Below are 22,253 nucleotides of genomic sequence, written 5' to 3' on the forward strand. Positions count from 1 at the left end.
CGCGTCTAATATCCGAGTACAACGCTCGCAAGCATCGAACCATCGGGATGCGTCCGATCGACGTGACGCCCGCTCGAGCGAGACTCCTGTCGACGGTGTACAGCCACCCAAAGATCGCCGCTCCGGGAAAATTTCGACCGAACGATCCCGTGCGCGTGAGTAAGTACAAGACGCTGTTCGAGAAGGGATACACGCCGAATTGGACCGCGGAGATCTTCCGCGTAGCCGAGGTGCGAAGGACGAATCCCGCGACGTATCTGCTGAAGGATTCGCCCGGCGAGCCGATAGCCGGCGGATTCTACGAGCACGAGTTGCAGCGAGTCTCCGATCCCGACGTGTATCTCGTGGAGAGAGCTGCGCCGAAAGGGCGACGCGGTTCTCGTGAAGTGGCTGGGGATGGACAGGTCGCATAATTCGTGGATAGACAAAGCCGACATATTGTGACGAATATACATATATTTTCGCGTAATATTACAGACGAAAAGATACATTACGCGTATTGTAACGCGTCGCAACGAACATATATATTGTATAACATTAAAGATAATAAAATATATTACGCATATCTATAAAAATACGTCGCATCGCGCTTAAGATCTATCCGCGCCTCTCCTCACAGAAGTATCCTGTAGTGCCCCCACGGCAGAGTGTCGGTCAAATCCGGCACTTCGTAGCGCTTATCGTCGTACGGACTGAGCGCGACCTTCGACTTGCGCACGGTGTACACCTCGTGTAACTTGGATCTCAGGCACAACTGCTCGCGAGTCATCTCGATTTCTCGTCTCAGACAACGCTCGTAATCGTCGAACGTCAGCGTTCTCGCGACGACGCTGTTCTTCACACCCTTGCTCTTCTTATGGAGGATTCACACTGTCTCCGATAGTACGATGACTGATCGGTCCGACTGATCGTACGTATTAAAGCAGTTCAAATTGTACACGATTAGCAGTTCCATGTGGTCTTGTAAACTAAAAAATACCTAGTGTAAATAACTAGATAAAAGCAGTGAATTGTCGCGATGGGTTAGTTTTGCTCTGTCGATCGCAGTGTCGCAGCTTTTATTGTTAGCAAAAAATAAAATGAATAATTTAATACTCTTAAAAAAAAGAAGAGACTATTAAATTTGTTATTAAAAATAAATCAATTGAAAATTATTCAATTAAAAAATAAGTGCTCTAAAAAGAAAAAGAAAATATGGATTAGAACATGTATCCTTGGACGAGAAACAAAAAGAGAAGCTTCAACAATAGTGCAAGAAATGCGTTTTCAAGACTTGGAGTGGTATTATAATTATACACGAATGATGCCTGAATCTTTCGATGAATTGCTTAATTTAGTTGAACCAATAATACGAAAACAAGAAACAAATTTTCGAAAACCAATATCATCTACTATTCGGCTGTTAATAACATTACGGTAAGTTGATCTATATTTTATTTATTTTATCCTGAAATATATATTTATTTGTTTACTTTTATATAATGTCAGTATATACATATATTTACAGATACTTAGCATCTGGTGATTTGATGTCATCACTCGCGATGTCATATCGTTTAGGTAAAAGTACCGTTTCTGGTATCATTCAAGATACATGTCAAGCTATTTGGGAGGTTTTACAACATCGTGTTCTATTTCAACCCTCTCAACAAGGATGGAAGAAGATAGTAGATGGTTTTTTTAGACGATGGAACTTCCCACATTGTATAGGAGCTATCGATGGGAAACATGTTGTAATACAAGTATGACATATTATTAATTTTGCATAATTTTATCTATATCAATATATACTACCTATTTGTAGAATAAAAAAAGTGTGAATTCGTCCTAACATTTTTTACAGGCACCACCACATGCAGGATCGACATTCTATAACTATAAAGGACAACACAGCATTGTACTTATAGCGGTAGTATCAGCATCTTATGAGTTTTTGATGGTTGATATTGGCGCCCAAGGGAGACATAATGACGGTGGAATTTTTAAAGGCTCCATTATGGGACAGCGATTTGAAAATAAACAAATGGAATTACCACCTCCATGTCCATTGTCAAATTGCAGTATATCTGTTCCCTACATGCTTGTAGCTGATGCTGCATTTCAGCTTAATGAGTATACTTTAAGACCATATCCCGGTAATCGATTGAATAAAACTAGAGAAATATTCAATTATAGATTAAGTCGAGCCAGACGTGTCGTAGAAAATGCGTTTGGCATTATGACTAGTAAGTGGAGGATTTTCAGAAAACCGATTAATGCATCGTTAACAACAACCGAAAACATAGTTAAAGCAACCGTCTGTCTCCATAATTTTTTATTATCAACATCACATTATGCAAATATTAATGATATGTATGAAAATGCAGAAGAAAATGCAGCTGCCATTGAAAATATTCGTTCAGTGGGAAGCAATACACACTCACGATTAGCAGCAGAGTTTAGAGATACATTCGCTCAATATTTTGTAGAAGAAGGCTCTGTACCTTGGCAAGATATGCGTTAAATGCAGCAATTCAATATATTATATTTAAAGAATCACAATAGTTACAAAAAAAATACGACAAAATTCAAATATTTTCAAATATTATATTTTTTTCCTTTTTATTACATTTTCAAATATTTTCTATTTTTTTCCATTTTCTTATTTTGAAACATTTTCTCGTAAATAAGTTTAACTTTATTGTACTCTATCAATACTCTAACAATTATTGCAGTATGTATCGATATAATTTAACTGTAGAAATAAAAAATATAAAACAATAATAAAAAAAATTATAAGAACATTATGTATTTAATAAAAATAAATTATGTAAAATAATATAAAAAAAAGAGAAAAACACCCAGAATGTATATCTCAACAGAAGTAATTATTTTAATATTTTAAAAATATTTTTTTTTAAAAGGTTAAATGAGATTGTGTAGTCGACCAAACTAGCCAGAGTTATAATTTATTCAATACGACGTTTCGACCATATGGTTGTGGTCCTTATCAAGTATACACTGAAATAGATATATAAATTACAAAAAATTATTATTTACATCTAATTTTCGGTTTAGACCGTAATATGCACAATTAATTTAGTTTAAACGTGAGATGTTTTAATATACATACAAATTAGCCGACGTAATGATAATCACAGTATCGGCATAGATAGTAATCTTGTGCAAAGCACAAGGCACATTAACAAACTTTATTTTAATTTCGATTTTTTGAGAACAATGAGTCCGTGTGGGACCTCGTCAAAGACTGAATACGATCATAAGTAAAACGGAATTACATGACCTTTATTATTTTGTCATAAATGTTGTTTAAATTTTCTGTGTCTCTTTGTAAGTTGATTAGGTTATCAAATCTCTTTATGAAAAACATCTCAGCAATTTCTCTTTTACGAACATACTTTTCGCTGTGTAGGATGTTCGGTTTTATCCAATCAAAATCATGACCAGATTCTAATCTATGCTTGCTAATTACTGAATGATTAGTTTCATGTAATTTAATGTTGTTACAGTGTTCTTTTACTCGCGTACGTAAATGTCTTTTTGTTTGTCCGATATATGCTAAATTACAGTCTTTACAATTTAATTTGTATACAACGCCTGTTTTATCATTATCGTGTAAGCGATCTTTACCACGTGTAATTAAATTATTTTGTTTTTTAATTATCTTATACACGACCTTAAAGCCTCTATTACGCAGGAGACGGTATAAATCTTGACTAACATTTTCAACATATGGTATTGTGATAAACGGAGTCACGTCAGAACGAGTAAGATTCACATCAGTTGTAACATTATGGTCACGATTATTTAAAATGTTGAGTCTTTTTTTAATGTGTTTATATATAAGATGTTCCGGAAAACCGTTCTTAATTAACGTGTCAAAAACTAGCTTTATGTTGTCTTGCTTAAAGCAGTCATTAGATAATAAGATCGCGTGGTCAACTAAATTGTAGATAGTATTAATTTTATACTTTTGTGGGTGGTTCGAGTGATAATTTATATACCTCCCTGACCATGTAGGTTTCCGGAACCAATTAGTGATAAGTCTGTTATCGGACCGAATAATTTTTACATTCAAAAAGTTAATGGATGAGTCATCTTCAGTCTCATAAGTGAATCTTAAGCGTTCGTGATAATTGTTGAACTTTGTCAAGATCTCGTTGATTTTTGCGCGTGGTACTATTGCGAAAACGTCATCGACAAATCTATAATAAGTAGGAACGGTAAAACCTAATGAGCTTAGACATTGCATCTCCATATCTTCCATTACCATATCTGCTAAGATAGGTGAAAGTGGAGAGCCCATGGGGGTGCCGAAGATCTGCTCATAAAAACGCCCGTTAAATGCAAAACAAGTTGAATCCAAGATCAATTCCGTTGCAAATAAAAATTGAGAAAGGTTGAATTTAGTGTTCTTGGCAATATCTTCCCAGCGTTTCCGTATAGCATTTACTACCAAATCTTTGGGGACGTTAGTGAATAGTGAAGCCACATCCAGCGACACCATGATGTTGTCCTTGTCAATATCAGTGTTCTTGATAATTTCGACAAAGGACCAACCATCTTTGACATATGAATTTGGTTTTCTTATCGATTTATATAGGATATCGTGGATGTAGCTCGAGATATTGTATACCGGGCTTCCCAAAGCAGATACTATGATTCTCAACGGGAAACCATCTTTATGAATCTTCGGCAGCCCGTAGCATCGCGGCAAATTTCCGTTTGTGCAATTTAAGTTTTTATATGTCAGCTCACCGATCAAACCGCTCCTACGCCAAGACTTGACTAACTCATTAATTTTGTTAGTTAATCTTATTTTTTTTTAGAAAAAAGGTATAAAAAATATATATATATTGTATATATAGGAAATAAATAAAAATGTTTTTCTGTAATAAATATTTATTGTAATATTATATTTTTTTAGGTAATATTTTTTATATAATAAACTATTATATAGAATTTATAATATAAAATTTATGTATGAATTGTTAACTTTATTTTAAAAAAAAACTATTTTTAACAAACTTCATTTTTTATGAAAAAAAAAACTATTTTTAACAAACTTAATTGTTAATGAAAAAGAAAAAACTGTAAACATAGATAATATGCACATATTTAGTAAATATTCTATGTTATTACTCAACGTAAAATAATTGTATGTTTGACTCTTAAAACTCTTGTAATTATAAAATTATGAAAATAAATATTTTTGCGAACTTTGCACATTATAAACTTAAACATTTGGTTTTTGATTTTATATAATCAATTTATAGATATTTCTCAATTATCTTGAATTTCAAATACAAATGACAATATTTTCCTTTGACATTTCGTAAAGTCATCCTGAGATAATGTACGAAGCTGAGTTGTTAAATAGTTACAAAAAGCCATCACTGGATCAGATGTATCATTTATAGATTTATCTGTCGCTTTTATTTCTGACATTATAGATTGTTGAAATAATGATAACTCATCATTCTCTTTGTTAGTATTCATACGTCGCTTCTTTTCTGCTTATAGATATTTTAACACATGCACACATAAATATGTCATTGGGATATATACAAAATAGGAGGGATTACACTCATACCTGACATTTTAAGATTTTTTATAGCTGTATTCTTACAGCTGCTATTTGGTATATTTTTTGATATTTCAGTCTCTTCTATCTTTATCATCGAATTTACATTTTGTTGTGTTGGTGAATAATCTGCTCTAAATTTACGTTGGTTACAATAATCAACGTTTCCTTGCAAAGAACTGTCTGAAGCTCCTGTATCACTTAAATTTGGACTTGATGTTATATATCAGTTTCCTGAGAATGTACAACTTTTATTACTGTTGCTTCTGGAAGCTGTTAAACTCGTATTACTATTTAGCTTTTCTAATTGTTGCTCTATGTAACGTTTATCACTATTAGTACTGAAAGATGCAGGTGGGCTTATGTTACTAAATGTCCTAGAAATTAATTAATATAAATATATTTACTTAAAGATTATGATATCATATAATGACTATGATATTATTTACGTACTTTCTACGCATTACTGTTGGTCTTAAAAATCCTAACAGTTCAAAATATGGCCCTGATACTTTAGGCTTAGCTTCAGCAGCGCTTCCACTTGGAATGTACTTTTTCTGTTCACTTAATTTTCTGACGTAAGTATCTCGTAAATTACGCCATTTAACATTCGCAGTACCTGGACGTAAATCTTAAAAAGACATTTATAACAATTTTAAAATATAAAAATATATTCTTTTTCTTCTTTAAAAATTGAACAACTTACTTAGTTTTTTATCAATCGCTGACCATAACAATTTTGTCCTGGATGGACCTCGTTTTTCATAAGGTAAAGTACTGTCCCACAATGGTGTTCGCTTAAAGACTTCATTAATTAATTCTTCCACATTTTGGACTTCGGTCAAAGTTGTTTCAATTGGTGACGATACCAAATTTGAATCATCATTGTTTGTATCCGGCAATTCACACTCATGATCGTCATCAATTGGATATTCACCACAATCTACGCAAAGTTTGAACTAAAACAAAGAAACAAATTAAATGTTACGTAAACTAATCCATTAAATAATATAGATGCAAAATGACAAAATAAACATAACCTAGATTTAAATATATTATTTTATATTAAACTTTATTAATTACCATATCGTCCTCCATTATGTAATCAAAATTACGCTTTCTACAAGATAATGACGAACGGCGATAAATATTATTACTTTCTTTCAAAATAAGTATTAATAAACGTTTTACGTCGAGTGAATGTCTCTTCTTTTAAGCTATATATTATCCATCTCTTTTGTGACTAGACAATCGTATGACGTGCTTCTTTGTGTCGTACGAAAAAGTTAAATCTTGACAAAGTTTATCGTACGACGAACAGTATCGTACGACAAAATATCACTAAATAGAGTTTCTAGAAATCTCATTCTCTTATTGGATATCGGATGTCGTGCGTCGGACATCGGAGGCAGTGTGAATCCTCCATTAGTGTCGCCCCTACCCTCGACTCGCAACGCGTACATCTTCGCTCTGAGTCCGACGAACTCGAGCATAACAGCGCCGTTGTTCTCGTCCTTCATCAGACCGAGAACCTTCTTATTCGCGTGCGGCACGCCGCAGGGATTGTCAACGGCGTAATCGCTCGTGTCGAATCTATCGATGTCGCGCTTCATTCGCTCGTATGCGTCCTCGCACTCTATGCTATAAATAAGACTGTCTATGTCGGTGTACAATATTTTACATTTATCGCCGTAGAGCGGCGACATGTATTCGTAGTGAAACGCGTACAGACGAATCTTGGATATATCGAGAATAGACATGCCTACGTAAATCGGTTTGTCGATTTTCGCCTCCAATTTGCGCAATTCCACGGCCATGAGATTCTCCGAGAATACGCTTCTACTGTGAAAATTTGGAGATGAGCGCCTCGGCTCCGAATCGTCCGTCCCATCGAGTCGCGAGTCGAACGTCCACGCGATTGCGCACGTTCTCCATGGTCTTGCCGAAGACGGCGTTGTTCATCAACTTGTACAGATTCTTCTCGAAATCGTTACTTGCGTTAGTGCGTAAGCGCGTGTTAAGTTCCACGTATCCGCGTAACCACGGCGACTGCGAAAAGCGTAGCGCGCGATGAATCCTCGTCAGACGCAGACCGTGACGAACGCACTGCTGCAGATTGCGATAGTGCGTGACGTATCGGCGCTTATCGTACAGCGTGGCTAGAAGTTTGCTCTGCCGCTTCCCCGGCGGCTTATCGCGCGTGGGACAAACGGTAGATCGGCGTGGGCGTCGTGCGCGTCGGCCGGATAGTCGAGATCGACCTCGAGAATGTAGCCGACGATCGAGTCCTCCGTCACGGACATCACGTCGAGACTCTCGAGGTCGTCGACACATTCGAATCGCTCGTACGGTAACGGCTGACACATCGCCCAACCGTACAGATTGTTGATATCGAGATACATCAGATAGATTGACGGTCGCGACGGATCGTACGCGCTCATGTACTTGTTGTTAGTGCGAGCGTATCTGTTGGAGCACTGATTCAGACCGCCGCGTATTCCGCGTTCCACGAACATCATCATATCGATATCGATGAGCAGCTCGAAACGGACCCCCGTGTACTTAAGCATCGCGTCCCACGTGTATCCCGGCAGCGTAAAGTAGTACACGGGATCTAAACCATAACTCTCCAAGCAAGCGGCGCAAAAATTTTCGAACACGTCCGCGAGCAGACGAACGTCGGTCTTCAGATAGAGATCGCTGTACTCGCCCAGAGTTTCGACGCTAAATCGCTTCCAGACGCGCGTCGCGTGCGCGTAATCGCTCTCCGATACGCCGTATCGCCGGTCAGAGAACTGTAGAAGGACTCGCGCGTCTCCCGCCATCTCTCGACGCTGTCGACGTACTCGTACGGAAACACGCCCTTGCGCGTGAGAAGCCGGAAGTCGTCGTCGGAGAGATCGCGAAACTCGCCTCGCGCGATCGTCAGTTTGCTCTCGTCGAGATACGACGCCAGCTTATCGAGACCGGCGCCTAAAAACTTGAACGAGTCCACGAATCGTAATTTGACGCATCTGGAACGCGCGGCGTTTCCCCCGTCTCCCTCCGCCGCCGCGGTATCTCGAACGGTCTTCGAGAAAGCTATGTACGATTCCTTCTTCACCGGCGACAACTCGACGCTGCTGGGATATGCGTTAGCCACATCCTTGATAATGAAGTGCGTAACCCGATAGATTGTGAAAAATACGGGTATGACGTAGGAGTCCTTGTAATTCAAATTGCACGCGGAATGCGCCGGACCTCTGAAACGGTCAAGAGACAGTGATCGCGCACGCGAGCGTCATCGGCCTCGAACGGTCTCTCGCACGCGTAACACGACGCGCTCGCGAATATCTCCCGCTCGTCCGGCGTCAGATCGCCATCGATACCACGGCGTCGAGGGCGACCTTCGCGCGAAGCGCCAGATCGCGCAACTCGCACACGAACCACGCGACGCAATCCTCGCCGCGATAAGATCCGTATGCCGACGCGGCGTCGTCGAAGGAGCAACGCGCGTAATAGGCCACGCTGTGAACTCTGTGATGCTGAACGATCCTCGTATTCTTGGTTCTCCCGCCCTCGTCCCCTTCCTTCCTTTCCAACGCGCACGGTGTATACCGCGAACGGAATTCGCTCCTTTCTTGAATGATAATCGAACTCCAGTCACCTGTCGTCCTCGCCAGAAAGAACGATCGCGCGATCGTTCAGCTTGCCGCAATCCTCGCTGTGCTTCTCGCTCGTGCGAAAGTAATGCATGCATCTGAGAAAATACGGAATAAACGTTAGATCGATATTTCGCTCTCACTCGCCGAGATCGAACGTTCACCGATCGCACACGTGCGTCCTGTGCTGTCGCTTGCTCAACTGCGAGCTGATCAGACGAGACAGATTTCGGATACAGGCGAAATGTCCGACCGCGTCACCCTCGCGCGTCGCATCGCTCAGATACAGCAGATTGACGTGTCTCTCCCTCTTTCGATCCGTCAGATGAAGAGGGACGATGTGAATTCCACCGCCACTGCCCTTTCCGTCGTCTCTCTTCGACGGTGTACACGTTCACCGATATATCGTTCAAACGCTCGAACCGTCCGATTCCGTTCAGAGTCATAGGTAACTTCGAGCCCTCCAGATTCAACACCTCGGAGTAATGCGGATATCGCGAGCTTGTCTCGCAGTGCTTATTGACGGGATACAGAGCGGCGATCACCGACCACGCGAAACACGCCTCGTCGCACGTTGACCACCGCTCTCTTCGTCTGAATCTCTCGTGGTACTCGCACGTGGCACCCCGCCCGCATGGGATTGTACACGTTCACGTTCACCGTTAGATCGAGTATGCGCGATAGAGCCCATCCGCTGTCGCGCTCTTGAAACTCCTCCAAAGACGCGACGGTATCGCCGACGACGCGAGTATCATACCACTCGCGCAGATCCGTCGTGGGTAGAAGGGGATAGTTTCTCGTGGCAATCGTCTTAACGGTGGTTTTATCGCCTGACACGAATTCTCCGTTGAACGTCGTGTTCACCTTAACACTGTGATATCAGCCCATGACGTCGCGCACGCGGCGGAGCACGGTGTCCCTCGCGTCCTCGAGAAATCTCAGAGGTTCCATGTAATCGAGATTTATCACCGCGCCGGTCAACACGCGTCTCTTGAAAGCCGTCTCGACCTCGGACCACGAGAATCCTTCGCGCGATTCGACCCCGCTACCGCCGCCGCCGTCGTCCTCGCGTCTCGCGACACCCGTGCCCTCACGCTCGAAGCGTCGCCGTAGATCGTTCCTCGCGCCGATCACTCGCAGGATTCGGGCGACCAGCGAGGTCCTCGCCCCTGTGGAGATTCGGCGACTCGCGTCTAGACACCTCTCGCGCAGAGTCGCGAGACACTCCTCGCATCGTCGCGTCCACGCGCGATAATCGTCCGTCGTGGCGACGTCGCGCGCGCTCTCAAGCACTCGGCGCTCCTCCTCGCGCATGCTCGCGTTCTCTTCTCTCCCTACGGCGATTCTTCGTCCTCTCTCTCTCCTCCCCACGGGGCCTTATCCACAGCGTCTCGCCTCGCGAATCCACCGGCAGCGAAAATCCGCTACGCGTCCCGGTCACCTGCGTATCTCCGGCGTCGAATCTCGCCGCTCTTCCGCTACACACCAGGACCGTCTCGATCCACAGCTCCTCGCGCGCGTCTCGAAGACCAATCGCTCGCCTCGTCAAATAGGTCGCGACGCTCCACGCGGCTCTTCTCAGATGATACGTCGCGACGTTCCATCGCGCGCTCTCCTTCAACTCGACGTCGTCGTCGCCTATCGGGCGCGCCAACTCTTCTTCCTCTTCCACCGCCCTACCGTCGACGGTAGAGACGACTCTAGCGGAACTCGCGCCGCTCATACTCGCGCCTCGTCGTTCGCGAACTTATCTTCCCAAGAAACGATCGGATAGACCGATCGCGACCATCTGCGAGGCGTGTGCGCGCCTCGAAACGACCGTCGCGTCTTTATACTCGCTCGTTCGAGCGACGACAACGTCGCGCGAGCGAGAAAAAATTTCTCCGCGGTCGCGCGGTTTTCGCCTTCGGAAACGACGAATCCGTCGAAATACCGCATTCGACCGGATTCGGCGCGCGTTATCGCGCGCGTCTCTCGCCGCTGCGCGCTCAAGAGGAAGGAACGGCGACGGAAGCGTCGCCGCGATTCTCGCTCTCGTCTTAGCGCGACGCGCTCGAGAGGAAGGAACGGCGACGGAAGCGTCGCCGCGAATATCCCTCGCGCGCGCGCGAGTAAAACCTAACTGAATCCCGCTCCTCTCTCGTTATCGCGCTTAAAAGGAGAGATAAGCGGTGAGACTGAGAACGCGCGCGCGACGACCGCGATATCGCGCAAAGACGCGATATCGCGCGCGCGCGACGAGGCCCTCGTCCGATCGACGCGTTCTCCATCGATCCTCGAGAACGACGACCTCCATCGACGACCTCCATCGACGATCTCCATCGACGACCTCCGTCGACGAGAGAGAGACGCCTCTACCCGCGACGTGTTCTCCCGATATATTGTACGCTCGTTTACGAAACGCGCGCACATTTAGGTTAAAATTCGAGCGGCGCGCTGGCGAACTCGCATCCGACGTCTACGACGAGACGAGACGAGAAACACCGCCGCGCTCCGCGTGCTCTCCCGATACATCGCACGCCTTTTTACAAACGGAAAGAAAAATATTCGAATTTACATTCGAGCGACGCATAAGACGCGATGGAAACGTCCGAGGCCGCTTGTCGCTCCCTCCTCGGCGCGTCGAAACGACGCGAGCCTGCGGAGGCGCATATATATATATATAAATCATACGTCACGTAAATCGTGCGTCACGTAAATCGTGCGTCGCACAAATCGCATATTTTATATTACATCTCTTCCAGGCCTACGTCAAACGCGTCCGCTCTATCGTTAACGACGACTCTATCTCTGTATCGGGGCAATCGCCGATTATCGCGCGCGCCTAGCGCGCCGCGTCCAGAGACGCTCCCGATGCGCCGTAACCAGGGACGCGCGCGCTCTCTCTCCCTCTCCCTCGCTCTCGCGCCGAACCCCTCTCCCGCTTCTCCCCCTCGCCGCACCGCCCCCTCGCTCTCCCCCTCCGCGTGACGTCACGACCCTCCGTTTACCCACCCGACGGCGAGCGGCTCCCCTCGCCCTACCTACCCCCCCCCCTGCTCATCCGCGCCGCCGTCACCCTGCCCCTCAAATATCTTTCTATCTCTCTCGCTCTTCAAGACCTCTCTCTCGCACCCGTGGAAAAAGTGGGTTAGAATCGCCCTATTCTCCCTACTCATCGACGTTGCGCCACCGTTGATAAAAGATTGCTACGAATGTCAGCGAGATTCGTAAGAGGTAGGGGGTCTCTTAAATCGTGCGATAAACACGCTTCCCATCGAATTACATATTCCCGGTTATCAGTTTTGCGGGCCGGGAACTCGATTAGAGAAACAATTGGCTAGAGGCGATAGAGGTATCAATCCATTGGACGCAGGGTGTCGCGAACACGATATAGCATCCTCGCGAAGCAACGTCCTCGACAACGTCATATCGCGGATCGCATACTAGCTGCAAGAGCGCGAGAACGCATTACCGCTAGAGATTCAACTCTCGATGAAAGAGCAGCCGCTACGACTGTTTGGGCGGCAATGAAGGCAAAGACAAAACTCAGCATGGGGATGAAAAAGCCATCGATGGCAAAGAGGAGGAAAAAATGAATATTTCCAGTAGCGAAACGCGATGGTATTTTACCACTTTTACCGTTGTTGGGAGTTGTCGGTTCTTTGGCCGGCGGTGCGGCGGGAATCGCAAAGGCAGTAAACAATAGCAAGGCGGCGCAACGTCAGCTGGAAGAAATGCAGCGTCACAATCGCGCTATGGACGGTCGCGGACTTTATCTCGCTCCGTACAAGCGTGGACAGGGATTCTCAACAAAGTGTAAGAGAAAAGAAAACGTCGAAAAAATATTAAAAATGGCTAGTGCGATAACTAACGTGCAATTGGAACAATTTGCGAAACGTATGCGCATACCTTTCTTTAGAGGTGTTTTCATGCGCAATAATTTACCGATAAGCGGTGTACGACGAAACGAGAGCGGTGTCGTCACTTTGGATGACGTTGATGGTCCCGGTACTCATTGGGTAGCATACCCAAAGAGGGATGATCGTGTCATATATTTCGACAGTTTTGGAAATCTTCGACCACCCAAGGAACTTGTGCGATATTTCGGACGAGTGAAAATTGAATACTATTATACATCTTATCAAAGTTATAATCAGAGTATCTGTGGACAGTTGTGTTTAAAATTTCTTCAAACGATCAATTTAAAGCCTGACAATCCATCGTCACGACTCGGTATTCGTTCGACATGTCACTGACACTTGACTGACGTTGACTGACAGAAGCAGCGTTCTCGCTGTAAGCTATTTCCCCACTATAGATTTGACCGATGCCGATTACGAGCTCAGTTTAACGGATTTTGAAGGTTATCATTCGATTCCGAACGTAAATTTTTTGAATAATAAATTTTATTTTGGCAAAGACGACAAGGAAATTACGATTACCGAAGGATCGTATGTATTGCACGCTATAAATGACTATCTCAAACGCGCAATTTTGCGAGATGAACACCTTTCCAGAGATGTTGAAAACGATTATGACGAGGAATATCCAATAGCGCTCCGCGCCAATCACAGTACGCTAAAGAGCGAAATCAAATGCGCCTACAGAATAAACTTTATCAAACCCGATAATGTAGGATCCTTGCTTGGATTCTTATTGTATCGTATATTGCAATCTCGCTAGTGGTATGAATCGGACGAATCTGTTAATATTATAAACGTAAATATTATTCGTATAGAATGTAACGTGATTACTGGTGCGTACACCAACGGCATGCGCGTACACACATGATACATGAATTTTCACCGAGCGTACCGCAAGGATATAAGATATCGGAAACGCCGACACAGATCATTTATCTGCCGATCATTATACGGAGCATTACGGATTTAACAATACGTATTGTGGATCAAAGAGGTCGTTTGCTCGATTTTCGAGGGGAGGAAATTACCGTAAGATTGCATATACGGCGGCGACAAACATAGTATGCTCGTGCTGAACGAAACGGAGCACGCGAGAGACAATACTATTGCAGTAAGGCGAGCGGTATCGGGTGACAATAATAAGATTGACGTTAAAAAGAAGCTGAGCGCGTTGAATCGTGAATTTTCGAAATCATTGGGTTTCATCGTACGAAAAGAATAATTTATATTTTGAATATCAGAGGTGAGCCAGTCTTTGACGATGCGATCGCATCGTCAAAGACTGGCTCACCTCCCAAGATTGAGACTCATACATACAATCCGTACGCCAATACGACGATTGGATACAGTGACGAGATACGAATACCTATACAACATCAGGATTTGTACACGTTACCGTGTGAAAGCTTTCTTTACATCGAGGGAAGGTTTAATGTGCGTAAAGCGAATGATGAAATGAAGATTGTATTGGGAAACAGTTGCGTCGCATTTATGTTTGATGAGCTTCGATGGACGAACTCGACGGAGTAGAGATTGATCGCAACAGAAATGTTGGAATAACATCGACGCTCAAAAATTATGTCTCTCTAACACATCAGAAAAGTATAAACTTGAAGAATGCTGCGTGGGATTTGACGTACAACGGTGACAGAAATTATTTCAACTTTTGCGTGCCGCTCAACAGGTTGCTGGGATTTTGCGAAGATTATAACGCGTTGTGATTAACGCTCGTCACGAATTGATACGAATTGATTTTGATACGTTCGCGCAACGATAATAATTGTCTTTTCGGACATCCGTCGTCGGAAGTTGAGATTGAATTACTCAAGATACAGTGGCATATGCCATGTAATATTGAATGAGATTAATAAATTATCAATGTTGCGAATGTTGGAAAGCGGATGATACTTGAACATGAGTTTCCGATCTTGGGATTTATATGAATTTCCTCTGCTACATAGCACGACTAAGCGATTCGTGGAGTAATTCGTAGACCGTGCCCAAGCAACACAGTTAGTTTAAGAATACGTTTAATAAACGTTGAAAATTGCTTTTATACGTTTAAACTGAAAAATAAACGTTTAAAATTTGAAACGATTTTTGTACTAATTTAATAAACGTTATAAAAACGTTTTATAAGACAATTTTTTAGACATGTAATCTTTCAAATGTATTTATGTAATTATGATAAATTGAGGCGTTAAAAGTATAATAATAAGATATTTCATTATATTTAAAAGTTAATAATCTTTAGAGAGTTTACATATTTTCTTTTATTTTAAAAAAGTATATATATATATATACATATATATGATAGTAAAAAAATATTTCTATTAACTAAATATTGAAGACGTAATATAAAAAGAAATGTATTATTAAAACATGAATAAATCATATATAGGTTGCTTCTGTTTCACGCATATGCGCGCATAATCTATAATATGTGCATATAACGTGCACTGTAGATAAATGCGCGCATAAACGGAACGCAATCAAGCAACAATATATAACATACGCATGCGTCGTTCGTAGAGCTGTTGGCGCGCGGGCAGAAACGTAGTAGTATGTATATATATACATTGGTAGCATGGTGTGGAAGGAATTATTGTGGCAAAAAGAATAAAAAGTTAAACTATTCAATAGACATTGATACTGTGCAATTAATACCTGTGCAATTTGGTATTAAATTTAAGGAATGGTAACTGTATGTGACGGAAGGTCGCATATTGATATTGTAAACATAACCAAATTTGGCTTTTTGTGCTTGTGTGAATATTTTCAAGAATATAAAATATAAAAAGGTTGTTACGCTGTGTGCTATAATTTTATTATGAATCTTTCAAAGAGACAAAGAAGTCGGCATTTTGCTAGACAAGCATATGAAGAATTTAAGCAATTAAAATCTCTTTGTTGTAGAAAAAAAACTTATGAGTTTAGTGATTCTGATATCGAATGGAATAACATTCCAGTATCGAAACCAATAGAATGCTCAACTAAACATGTAATACTGACAGATAATTTAAGCATATCCTCGAATTTTCAAGCAGATAGTTTACGTAGCATTGTAAATAATTTTGATTGGAAAGAAAACGTACCTTTTGACAAATCTTTAGAGATTGATTCATTAGAAACTGATGTTTCAGAAATAAAATTAGCAAAAAAAATAAAAGTTCCTAATAAAATAATACAATCTTTGGCTGAATGGGCTTTATTACACAATATAACTCACTCAGCATTAGATAATTTATTACTTCGCTTAAATGAATTTGTAGATGGTCTACCCTTAAAGAGCAAAACTATACTTCATACACCCAGACAAGTAAATATATTGAGTTTAGATAATGGTTTATACACACATTTTGGTATCGCAAAGAGTCTTTTAAAAATATTAAATGATTTAAATGAAAATGTAATTCAAATTTTAAGGATTGATGTAAATATTGATGGTGTTCCAATTTATAAAAGTAGTGGAGTGTGTCTGTGGCCTATTCTTGTAAGATGTATAGATATAAAAAATAAAAATCCTTTTGTAGTTGGCATTTTTACAGGCACTGGAAAACCAAAACCTTTGGATCTGTATTTACAAGAATTTTTATGTGAGTTAAATGTTTTAGCAACAAATGGTTTTTTTTATAATGGACAACAAGTAAAAATTAAATTAAATGCCTTTATATGTGATGCGCCAGCTCGAGCCTATTTAAAATGTTGTACTTCTCATAATGCCAGGTATGGTTGTGAAAAGTGCTCCGTTGAAGGAATTAGTATCTCACATCGAATGATATATAAAAATATTTTTGCTTTACGAAGGACTGATCAATCATTCTATAATCAAGTTGATGAAGATCATCATAAAGACACTTCTCCTTTAGTAAATTACAATATTGGTGCAGTAACTCAATTTCCTTTGGATGCTATGCATCTTTTGTGTCTAGGAGTAATGAAAACTTTATTGTTTCGCTGGGTTGTTAATGGAAAACCACCTTATAAACTTTCCTTTCATTCAATTCAGAACTTTACAAGAAAAATGTTGTTTTTAAGATCATTTATTCCGAATGATTTTGCAAGAAAAACAAGATCTTTAACAGAATTAAGCAGATGGAAGGCCACAGAATATAGGCTTTTTCTTTTATATGTTGGACCTGTAGTCTTAAAAGACATTTTAGATAATGCAATTTATAAGCATTTTATGCTTTTACATTGTGCAGCATTTATTTTATCTAGTGCTGAACTCGTTAGACATATAGATTATGCTGAAGAACTTTTAAAAAATTTTATCCTGCATGCAGAACATATTTATGGAAATCAAATTCTAGTTTATAATTTTCATAATCTCATTCATATTTGTGATGATATTAGAAAGTTTGGTTTATTATGGGATTATTCCTGTTTTCCCTTTGAAAATTTTTTAGGCAAATTAAAAAAATTGATTCGAGGTCCATCTAAACCTCATCAACAAATTTGTTTACGCATTAATGAGTTGAATATGCTTAAATTTGTAACGGTGCACTCCGATGCACCGTTCCGAATTCCCGGCAACAACATCGCCGGAAGCTGCCGCCCGGTAGAACACCCGCCGGGCAGAGGCAGGGGCGCGGTGCGCCCACATTTTTAATACTTATTACAAACCGGGGCCGTTGTAAATTCAAAAAAACGGCCGAGAATTGCCGAGCGAAGCCGACGCGGCCCGACCGACCGACCGGCGAAAACCCGCGCTCGGCGCAAAATCCGAATCCCTCCGAACGGGCCCGACCGTACCGTACCGCAATTAACCCGTTCGGAAGGGGTAAACCGCCGCGCGCCGACGCGGGTAATTAGCCGGTATAAAAAGGCCGTGTTTCGGCTAAAAGACACATTCTCCTATTCCGCTCTAAGCTGTACGCTCAAGAGAATTTACCAGATACCTGAAAACCGGCACTACCGCCCCGATCAATTAGGTTGAGCGTGCTCAGCCTAAGCCGAGAGTTCTCGTTATCGCGCGGGGTACTGCCTCCATCCGCTCCTCCACATCCCGGCTGGCAAAACCCACGGAAGGTGGAGTTCAGAGCCGCCCCGATCGAGAGTTCTCGAGGCCAGCTGTTTTAAAACGCGATTCCAATTTATCGGCACGATATTTCAATTCGCGGCAACCACATATTATTTCGCGAAAATAACGCATCGTTTCTCGGAATCCACCGGCTTTTTCGTTGTACACGGGATTCCCGGAACGACGGGATTCCCCGTGCAAGAAACGCGACAAAAACACCGTCACAACAACGCGAGGTTTTCGACCGATACCGAGCGCATATCCGCACGCGTCAACACAACGTTTTTATACACGCGTATTATACCAGCGGATTGTCGAACATACGCGCCACGATTATATCGGCGCATTCTGACTTGCATTCTGCACGCGTAAGCAAACAATTTATACACTCGAACACGCTCGCAATTATAATCGCAGCGAGATACACACCCGACTTGTATACACGCCTTAATTCGAATAAATACTTTCTATTCTTTTACATCACACATTCGCTCACCATTCATTACCCCGAATCCGACGAGTTTATCCGCAATCGAATCTCCGGAAAACGGAACGTTACATTGGCGCCCGAACAGGGACCGTTTGCGTGAGCTTTCGACAGGTGTAAAAGCGAGTTGTACGAATATTTCAGTATGAAGTCGTGGTTGTATGCGCTCCCGAAGGAGCAACTGGCCGTGCTAGCCGCAGGTTACGGCATAGAGAGCACGGGCACTCTCGATGAAATTCGCCGACGCATGCGGGAGTACGCGGACGCGAATCCGGATGATTTTACGACCGATCCTCATGACCATGGGGCACCTTCTTCTGCATACCCCCAGGTCATTGTATCGGCCCCGTCTCCTATCGTCCGCGACGCGCCTGTCGACGGGGCAGCGCCGGCCTTGCCTGATAATCGGGTAATCAACCAGCTGCGGAAGAGCGGTTGTCACTTCGACGGTCGTGACCCCGCCGCGTTCTTAGAACGCCTGGCCGAGCTCCGCGATAACTATCAGATCACAGCGGAGCAAATTCTGCGAGGTTTATCGGAGTTGCTACGGGGGGATGCCCTTTTATGGTATCGTAACCATCGAGGCAGCTGGCTCACGTGGCAGGACTTTGAGGCCGCGTTCCGACTGCAGTTCCTGCCCCATCGTTACGTAGCTTCTTTGCGTCGCGAAATTGAGAATAAGCACCAGGGGGCCCACGAGACGTTCGCACAGTACTCCACGGTGATGATGACGCTGATGCGCCGTTTGGGCGGTTTCTCTCCGTTTGAGCAGCTCGAATACTTGTACAGCCACATGCACCCAGAGTATAAATTTTATATCCGGAGCGCGGATTTCGGTAGCATCGCCGAGCTACAGGCGCGAGCCCGCGAGCACGAGGATTTGGTGAAAGAACGGCAGGAGGCCGCGAAGAGGGAGAAGGCCGAAGTAAAGCCCGTGGTGGCCGCCGCGTATAGCAAAACCGAGTGCTGCTGGCGGTGCAAACAACGTGGGCATACCCGCCGCCAGTGCAAGCGGCCAGCGAAGAAATTCTGTTCCCAGTGCGGACGGGACGGGGTGCTCACTTCGCAATGCCATCCACCGGCGGGAAAAGGCAACGGGGCGGGAGGAACACAGGTCGACGCCACTCCCAGCCCCGCATAAGTTTCACGCCGCGACCGCATATACGGGTTACGATCGGGAACCTGACGTGCGACGCCCTGATCGATACCGGATCCGAAACGTCGCTCATCAACGACGAAATCGCCGAGACCCTCCAACAACGGGGTTTCAAGGTCACCTCCGAAGAGAGCCAGATCCAGCTGGCCGATGACCAGGAAGCCACCACCGCGGGGGCAATCACCTTGCTGGTCAAGGTGTCGGGACGAAAGACTACACACACGTTCGCAATTATGCCGCGTCTCTCCGGTGAAGTCTTCATCGGAGTAGACCTCCAGGCCAAGTTGCGTCTGGGCACGCCGGCCCCTCCTCGGCACGTGATTCGAGCACGAGGGCGATGTTGCACCACCGGGGGTTTGGCCGGGAAGACCCCCGCCGAGAGCGAGCGCCTACGAGAATTTTTGCACAACGAGCTCGGAAAATTCGGGGAGGTGAAAGGGCCTACGGACCGGGCACAGCATTCTATCCGATTGAGAGACGATACTCCCATCAAACAACGGTATCGGCCCCGCAATCCGGCGATGCAGGCGATAATCGAGAACGAGGTAGACGAGATGCTGGCCCGAGGGGTTATCGAACCCTCACATAGCCCGTGGAGTTCGCCCATCGTCGTCGTAAAAAAGAAAGACGGCCGGCAGCGGTTTTGCATCGATTTCCGACGGGTCAACGAGGTGACCCATAAGGACGCTTACCCGCTGCCGCAAATTACCGCGACTCTAGACAAGTTGAGGGGGGCCCGGTATCTGTCCACCCTGGATTTAAAGGACGGTTATTGGCAGGTGCCGCTGACCCCGGGAAGTCGACCCGTTACCGCTTTCACCATACCGGGTAAAGGGCTCTACCAGTTCACGGTGATGCCATTCGGACTACACTCCGCGCCCGCCACTTTTCAACGACTGTTAGACTCGGTTCTCGGGCCCGAGTTAGAACCGCACGTTTTCGTCTACTTGGACGACATCATCATAATTAGCCGAACATTTGAAAAACATCTCGAGCTGCTCAGGGAGACCTTCCGCCGTCTACGTAACGCGCGCCTCCGCCTGAACCCGGAGAAGTGTCGGTTTTGTGTAGACCGCCTTATATACCTCGGGCACGTCATCGACCGCGAGGGAATTCGCACCGATCCTGAGAAAATTCGCGCCGTGGCCGGTTGGCCAGAACCGCAGACCGTGAAACAGATCCGTCAGTTCGTGGGGATGGCGTCATGGTACCGACGGTTTATTCCGAGTTTTTCTACAATCGCCGCGCCGCTCACCCAGTTAACTAAGAAGCACGCCCGTTGGAGGTGGGGCCCGGAAGAATCCACCGCGTTCGATCGGTTAAAACAAGCGCTGATTTCCGCGCCGGTTCTGGCCTGCCCCGATTTCAACCGCCGTTTCTCGCTGCAGACCGATGCTAGCACGACCGGGCTCGGAGCCGTCTTAACGCAACAGTTTGAAGAAGGCGAGCGCGTGATCGCCTACGCGAGTCGCACTTTGAATTCAGCCGAACGGAATTACAGTGCGACGGAGCTCGAATGCCTAGCCATCGTCTGGGGCATCCGCCGCATGAAGAGTTACCTCGAGGGTTACTCGTTTACCGTCGTAACCGACCATCAGGCCCTACGATGGCTTCAAAAGATGGAGGCGCCAACCGGACGCCTCGGACGCTGGGTGTTCGAGCTCCAGCAGTACGATTTCGACGTACGATACCGTCGCGGGGTATTAAACCGGGTCGCAGACGCACTGTCGCGTCACCCGGCTACCTGCGCTGCCAGACGCCAGGAATGCTCCTGGTACCGCCGCACGCGGGAAGGGGTCCAGAATGACCCCGCCGCGTATCCCGATTACCGCATCCAGGATGGACAGCTGCACCGCCTCATATACCATAGCCTGGACTTCAAGGACAGCCACCCGGACGAGCAGTGGAAACGCTGCCTACCCAAGGAGGACCGGAGGAAGATATTGCGGGAATACCACGACGCCCCCACCGCCGGGCACCTGGGCATCGCGAAAACCATCGCCCGGATCGCCAAGAGGTACTACTGGCCGGGGATGTTGCGCGAGATTGCCGGTTACGTACGAGCCTGCCAGAACTGCCAGGCCCACAAGGTCGCTCAGCAACGACCGGCCGGGGCACTGCACTCTACGTACGTCGGCCGACCCTGGGAACAAGTGACGCTGGACCTCGTCGGCCCACTACCACGTTCGCACCAGGGACATACGTGGCTGTTCGTCCTCCAAGACCGGTTCACAAAATGGGTAGAGCTTGTGCCGTTGCGCCGAGCTACCGCTGCCGCCGTCACCAAGGCACTGACCGAGCGCATTCTCCTGCGCCACGGCCGACCCGAGTCCGTGCTATCGGACAACGGGACACAATTAAGATCCACCCAGCTGGAGGAGCGTCTGCAAGCGTGGAATGTCCGGCATATCACGATACCCGCTTATTCGCCGCATTGCAATCCGGTCGAGAGAACGA

The 22,253-nt window shown here is 44.8% G+C and overlaps 2 protein-coding genes across 2 annotated transcripts; one reads left to right on the forward strand and one right to left on the reverse strand.

The window, feature by feature from the left end:
• Window positions 1-1,303: 1,303 nt before the first annotated feature.
• LOC105252751 (protein ANTAGONIST OF LIKE HETEROCHROMATIN PROTEIN 1-like) lies at window positions 1,304-2,503 on the forward strand. Its single transcript, XM_020027991.1, has 4 exons — window positions 1,304-1,416; window positions 1,508-1,742; window positions 1,844-2,225; window positions 2,367-2,503. The coding sequence occupies exons 1-4, from the start codon at window positions 1,304-1,306 to the stop codon at window positions 2,501-2,503; spliced, it is 867 nt and encodes a 288-aa protein (XP_019883550.1).
• Window positions 2,504-5,517: 3,014 nt separating this feature from the next.
• Window positions 5,518-6,919, reverse strand: LOC112639673. The gene is made up of 4 exons (XM_025414507.1): window positions 6,668-6,919; window positions 6,291-6,543; window positions 6,038-6,215; window positions 5,518-5,961 (listed from the first exon to the last, which is right to left on the reverse strand). The coding sequence occupies exons 1-4, from the start codon at window positions 6,680-6,682 to the stop codon at window positions 5,811-5,813; spliced, it is 597 nt and encodes a 198-aa protein (XP_025270292.1). The 5' UTR covers window positions 6,683-6,919; the 3' UTR covers window positions 5,518-5,810.
• Between the last annotated feature and the right edge of the window lie 15,334 nt (window positions 6,920-22,253).

This window comes from Camponotus floridanus, unplaced genomic scaffold, assembly GCF_003227725.1.
Source record: "Camponotus floridanus strain SB8 unplaced genomic scaffold, Cflo_v7.5 scaffold82, whole genome shotgun sequence".
NCBI classification, from domain to species: Eukaryota; Metazoa; Arthropoda; class Insecta; order Hymenoptera; family Formicidae; genus Camponotus; species Camponotus floridanus.